Below are 6820 nucleotides of genomic sequence, written 5' to 3'. Positions count from 1 at the left end.
CTGCACTGTAGTGCTGAGGGAGGGCTGCACTGATGACACTGGTTCAGATGTTTAAACTGAGGCCTGTGAACATACTTGTAATGTCCTAATATGGAAGAGAAGTCCCTCCCAAGATGGGGGGAGAAAGAAGGGTTGGAGGGTAGAAATTAAACCCTTTCCTTTGGTTGCTAGGACATTGTGTTTCTTACGAAATATGGAACAACAATTTACAAGCGTTCCCACACTGGCAGAAAATCAAATACAAGTAAACTAAATGCTTCTATTTTCAACTGTTTTATTAGATGTCTGATTGTCAGCTTCATATAGATTGAAGAGAATTCTTTGTTTCTTCCGTGGGTCTCTAACTGGACGCAGTTGCCATTCCTGCTGTAACTTTGAGAAACTGTGGAAACACTGCATACAATCTTACAATCGTGCTTTCTCGCAGCTCCCTGCACTGGGCAAAGGATGATACTGAAATGTCCTTTTTTAGGACAGCAATCTACAGGGAAAGCATCAGGCAAGTGTTCACATGCTGTAGCTCCCCCCTCTTTACAGATTTTTAATCAACCCATTCAGCGATGTTGGAGCAGATGGGATTTGGCTCCTGGCCTCCTGGTTCAGAGATAAGGACACTACTATGCTCCGCAGGAGCTTTCCCATCTTTAATCTTTGTTGGAAGTCCCAAACACCTGGTCCAGGTGAGTAAAGAAAGGGGCAAAGTTGGTGTTTGGGTTCTGATGATGCAGGTCATGAGCTGGGGCCCCTCCACATAGTCCCCAAGGGATGATCTTATGGAGGCCCCAGGGCAGGTTGTATCCAGCATGGTCTTCCACAGACATCCAGACACTCAGCAGCATGAAGGCCCACGTAGTTAGTGGGTGACACTTGAACAGCAGCGGAGTGGTGCTGCTCCAAAACCCAACAGTCAGCAGCTCCCAACCCCCGAGATACTGGGTTGCCCACGAGAAAGGTGCCACATACTCATGGTGGATGGCATGAAGATTCTTGTATAGCCAGCGACTTTTGTGGTGGAGCAGGTGCCAGCAGTAGTACTGGAAGTCAAACACCAGCAGACAGCTCAGCACCCCAGTCAGGAATTGGGTGAATGTTGGAGCCCTCACTGGCAGTGGGGCAGATGGGTCCCAAAACCAATTGATGGTAACCCCGGGAAGGACATAGAACAGGTGGTTGAAGACTGCCTGACGGAGGCACTGGCCCATCATCTGTAAACTGGGCTGGTTCTTCTGAATCTTATATTTGGATAGCAGCGGCAATCGCTTTCCAATGAGGTCCATGAGAGCGAAGGGGGTGGAGAAGAGGAGGTAGCCAGAGAAAGCCAGAAGAACAGGGAAGGCTGGAGACGTCACTGTGGCTGTGTGGTGAAGCCGAACATAATCCCAGAGCACCTGGAGAGCAGTGTTGCAGCGATCAATAAAATCCATGTAGCAACTCAAGTGTGTTGATGGAGCCAAATACTTCCCCTAGTCTCTGCAGGTACTGAGACAGCCTCAATCTTTCTCCACCTCCCCGCGGTCACTTTGTGACTGAAGGTTATTGCCCACTACTGTTTATATCATGTGAGCTGAACCAATACTGACCCTTTTCACTTTAATCCACACATACAAAAGTATTTGTTCTAAATGCAGGGCCTTCTAATTTGTTATCAAGCGTCCAAGAATTTCCTACTGCAGAGCTGGTGAATTCTTGATATGGAATATGGTACAGAGCTAATCTCCACCTAACGCTTAAAGTCCACTTTATCCCTTTGACTTGGTAGAGGGCCAAGAACCAAGATAAGCTTCCTTAATAACACTGCAGACTTTGCAGAATTGAAACTTGTTTTTGCAGACATTTTGAGTCCAGTTTCTTCATTGGTGCCACCTTGAGTGCCTTAACATTAGAGAATCAACTAATAGTAAGTTCAGATAGTTGTGGTTAATGACAAGGTTAAGCTAATTGAGACCATTAACAATCATGTTCAATATGTCACCATGAAATGAAGGAGAAGCTGCCAAAAGCATGGTAAAGAGTATTGACCAGATGTTCAAGTTACGTTCAAGTATTATGCTTTGTTGTTGGGCAACAAAAAATAACTAATGTTGTTGAATTCACCTTATTAATGTTGCAAATGATGCAACCAATTTTCCCCCTCCATTCCAATTCTAGAAATTTGGTTATGTTACATTCCTGCCGTTTGACTTTGTACTTGGGCTAAGTCTAATATCAGTTGTCAGGAAGATTACTAGAGCTTGTACCAATTGTAATCGACCAGGTGAGATTCTGTAATTGGGTGTCACTTGCTCAACAATCCTGTGTGTGCCAAGAATTATCAGTCAGGGTCACATACATTTATACTCACTGAGCGGGTAGGAGTTTGTGGAGATGGGGCCCTGTCCTCTGCAAAGGGGAGCTGGAAATGTGTTGCTGGAAAAGCGCAGCAGGTCAGGCAGCATCCAGGGAACAGGAGAATCGACGTTTCGGGCATAAGCCCTTCTTCAGGAATGCCCGAAACGTCGATTCTCCTGTTCCCTGGATGCTGCCTGACCTGTTGCGCTTTTCCAGCAACACATTTCCAGCTCTGATCTCCAGCATCTGCAGTCCTCACTTTCTCCTCTGCAAAGGGGAAGCATGTATGTTAATGTTCTGCCTTTTTCAGTTGAAAAAAAGCTGAAAGAGCACTGTTTCATGGTGTAGACTCCAAAGCAATGTATTGACTGAGCAGGATCCACTTGTTAGCTAATCAGTCCCCTTTTTCTCAAACAATACAAGTTGTTAAAACTCAAAAGAACTGCGGATGCTTTAAATCAGAAACAAAAACAAATTGCTGAAAAAGCTCAGCATGTCTGGCAGCATCTGTTCAGAGAAATCAGAGTTAATGTTTCAGGTCAAGTGACCCTTCCTCACAACCTTATAAATTGTTGCCTTTCAAATGTGAGGTTCTTGCATTCGTCCTGCTGAGTGAGAAATAAAGAGCTTTGGAGCTTATTGTCTTTTAACCATAAAATCTATATCAATGTACTAGGATACTATATCGATATCCTAGTTTAAAATTACATCCATGACACACTATCCAGTTCTGGACACATGCTTCGAAAAGCAACCCATCCACCCCTGACTAATGCACCTAACACTGGGCAATTTAGCATGGCCAATTCACCTAACCTGCACATTTTTGGATTGTGGGAGGAAACTGGAGCAAACCCACGCAGACACTGGGAGAATGTGCAAACTCCACACAGTCACCCAAAGTGGGAATCGAACCGGCGTCCCTGGTGCTGTGAGGCAGCAGTGCTAACCACTGAGCCACCGTGCCATTATGGTTGTATTATGTAGAATTTAGATATTAAGGGAAACTGTAAACAGACACAAAAATTCCACTGATTGGAGGTCTTGGACTAGGATGTCATAGCCTATAAAGTAAAAATAGTCTGTAATGTAAAAAGACCTTCCATGAAAAACCAGGTCTTCACACAAGATTGAAACTGTCTCCCACAACTTGCAATTGATGTTAGGTCAAGTGTTAATTTTAAATCTGAGATGGATAGATTTCCATTAACCCAGGGCCTTGAGGGGTATGAGACAACAGGTGTGTCCATGACATTGGATTGAACATCAGCTGTGCCCAATGTTTTGTCTAAGCTGTTGACGCATTGACTTCTAGTTTCTCCAGCTGTCCTCATGCATGCAGCTTGGTGATCCGCACAGTGGCTGGCGAGATTGGAAGGAATGTAGGAATGAGGCAACAAGACTTGAGGGGCTGAATGGTCACCTTGGTGGTGAGAAGTTTTGGGGATTTGCAACAGAATTGATTGTAATATGGTAGCGCTTGATAAACACATCCCTTCATACTAGCTATTTAATAACCCATGTACTGAGACAATCAAGTCGGAATGCTTTCTTTGGCTGGGAATTGAACAATTTGGTCCCTTTTTGTGTGCTTTGAGGGGATACAATCAGAATTTCACCCTATGACAATATCCTTGAATGCAGTGCCCTTGGATGACCTTGTATATACCTGGACATTTACGATTAACCAATAGTAGTGGGAGAAATGCTAGTATCCTCTCAGTCTAAATGACACACCATTACAGCCTTGTGATAATCTTCACCAAGCACTTCGGTGAAAGTGACCACAATTCAGTTATGTTTACTTTAGCGATGGAATACACCACAGGCCAAGAGTTATAGCTGTGGGAAAGGCAATTATGGTGTAATTAGGCAAGATTTTGGGCGCATAGGATGGGGAAGGAAACTTCAGGGGATGGGCACAATGAAAGGTGGAGCTTGTCCAAAAAACAGTTACTTGATAAGTATGTACCTGTCAGGTAGGAAGGAAGTGGTCAAGTGAGGGAGCTGTGGTTTACTAAAAAACGTTGAATCTCTTCTCAAGAGGAGGAAGAAGGCTTTTGTTAGGATGAGACATGAAGGCTCAGTTAGGATGCTTGAGAGTTACAAGTTAGCCAGGAAAGACCTAAAAAGAGAGCTAAGAGGAGCCAGGAGGGGACATGAAAAATTGTTGGCAGGTAGGATCAAGGAAAACCTAAATATATAAATATATAACCCTATTGGTATATCAGGATTAAAAGAATGACTGGTGTAAGATGAGGGCCAATCAAGGAAGTAGTGGGAAGTTGTGTGTGGACTCCGAGGAGATAGGAGAAGTGCTAAATAAATATTTTTTGTCAGTATTCACACTAGAAAAAGACAATGTTGTCATAGAGAATACTGAGATACAGGCTACTAGACTGGATTGAGGTTCACGAGGAGGAGGTGTTAAGCAATTCTAGAAAGTGTGAAAATAGGTAAGTCCCCTAGGCCAGATGGGATTTATCCAGGGATTCTCTGGGAAGCCAGGGAGGAGATTGCAGAGCCTTTGGCTTTGATCTTTGTCATCATTGTCTACAGGAATAGTGCCAGAAGTCTGGAGGATAGCAAATGTTGTTCCCTTGTTCATGAAGGGGAGTAGAGACAACCCTGGTAATTATAGACCAGTGAGCCTTATTTCGGTTGTGGATAAAGTGTTGGAAAAGAATAGAAGAGTTAGGATTTATAATCAACTAGAAAGGAATAAGTTGATTAGGGATAGTCAACAGTTTTGTGAAGGAGGTCATGCCTCACAAACCTCCTTGAGTTCTTTGAGAAGGTGACCAAACAGGTGGCTGAGGGTAAAGTGGTTGATATGGTGCATATGGATTTCAGTAAGGCTCCCCAGGGTAGGCTATTGTGCAAGATACAGAGGAATGGGATTGAGGGTGATTTAGCAGTTTGGATCAGAAATTGGCTAGCTGAAAGAAGGTAGAGGATGGTGGTTGATGAGAAATGTTCATCTTGGAGTTCAATTACTAGTGGTGTACTGCAAGGATCTGCTTTGGGTTCACTCCTGTTTGTCATGTTTATAAATGACCTGGATGAGTGCGTAGAAGGATGGGTTAATAAATTTGTGGATGACACTAAGGTCAGTGGAGTTGTGGATAGTGCGGAAGGATGCTGCAGGTTACAGAGGAACATAGATAAGCTGTAGAGCTGGGCTGAGAGGTGGCAAATGGAGTTTAACGCAAAAAAGTGAGAGATGATTCACTTTGGAAGGAGTAATATGAATAAAGAGTATTGGGGCTAATCGTAAAATTCTTGGTAGTGCAGGTGAGCAGAGAGATCTGTGTCCATGTACATAGTTCCTTGAAAGTTGACACCCAGGTTGATAGGGTTTTTAAGAAGGCATACAGTGTGTTCGAGGGATTGAGTTTCAGAGCCATGAGGTCAAGTTGTAGCTGTACAAAACTCTGGTGCAGCCGCACTTGGAGTATTGTGTATAGTTCTGGTAACCACATCATAGGACTGATGTGGAAGCTTTGGAAAGGGTTCAGAGGAGATTTACTAGGATGTTGCCTGGTATGGAGGGAAGATCTTATGAGTGAAGGTCATAGGTTATTTGTAATAAGTATATTATAAGTTATATTGAGTCAGTGGGTTTAAGACTTGGTAATACAGGGTCTTGAGACATCATTAAATGTATAACTGGTGTATATTCGCTCAGCAATTTTCCCTTTCCTCTTTTCCTGACTCTCAATTCTTGCTGGTCCGCATGCATCTCCAGGATCTTCAAGAAGTCCTGCCATTCCTGAGAACCATGGACCAAACCTATGTCTCGGTGCTGAAGACGACATTAAAGTGACTCGAATCCTATGAGCTTCCTGACAGGTAACTACAAGCACAGATGCTGTAGATCAGGAGAGTGTTGTCAATGCAACATTTTTCCAAGAATCAGGCACTACATCTATAAGAGCATAAAAACAAAAGTGAAAGGAGCAGGACTAGGCCACTGGCCCTATGATCTTAACACACCCGTAATGGCTGATTTAATTGTATCTTTAATCCCACTTTCTTGTCTGTTCCCCCAAAACCCTCAACTTTGTCCAACTCAACCTTGAACGTTTTCAATCACATGGAAGATAGAATTCCATACACTCTGGGAGAAGAAACCTCATCTTATATGGGACATGCCTTGTCTTAAAACTCTGCCTCCCACCTTCTAGACTTCCATTACAGGAAACGTTCTTGCCATGTCACCTTTCTGAATCTTAAACAGATTAATAAGAATGTCCCTCAAACTTTCTAAATTACATGATGTGGAGGAGCCGGTGTTGGACTGGGGTGGATAAAGTAAAAAAAAAACTCTCAATACCAGGTTATAGACCAACAGGAACCTGGTGTTGTGTGATTTTTAACTTCTAAATTACAAATCACATCGGCCTAATGTTTCTTCATAAAACCACTCCCTCCATCCCAGCTGCACCAAATTTCTCTGAACTGCTTCTAAACGCAATATATTCCTCTAAAT

General features: G+C 43.3%; 1 protein-coding gene across 1 annotated transcript; it reads right to left on the bottom strand.

The window, feature by feature from the left end:
- Nucleotides 1-257: 257 nt before the first annotated feature.
- On the bottom strand, nt 258-1536 carry LOC122542604 (cholesterol 25-hydroxylase-like protein 1, member 1). Its single transcript, XM_043680563.2, has one exon. The coding sequence runs from the start codon at nt 1422-1424 to the stop codon at nt 645-647; it is 780 nt and encodes a 259-aa protein (XP_043536498.1). The 5' UTR covers nt 1425-1536; the 3' UTR covers nt 258-644.
- Between the last annotated feature and the right edge of the window lie 5284 nt (nt 1537-6820).

This window comes from Chiloscyllium plagiosum, unplaced genomic scaffold, assembly GCF_037043375.1.
Source record: "Chiloscyllium plagiosum isolate Xiang-an unplaced genomic scaffold, Cpla_swu_hap1 HiC_scaffold_42, whole genome shotgun sequence".
Taxonomy (NCBI): domain Eukaryota; kingdom Metazoa; phylum Chordata; class Chondrichthyes; order Orectolobiformes; family Hemiscylliidae; genus Chiloscyllium; species Chiloscyllium plagiosum.
This window is presented reverse-complemented; position numbering and strand designations above follow the sequence as displayed.

Bases quoted from the DNA above. Each gene is read 5' to 3' on its own strand.
- LOC122542604 (XM_043680563.2), bottom strand. From the start codon at position 1,424: ATGGATTTTATTGATCGCTGCAACACTGCTCTCCAGGTGCTCTGGGAT.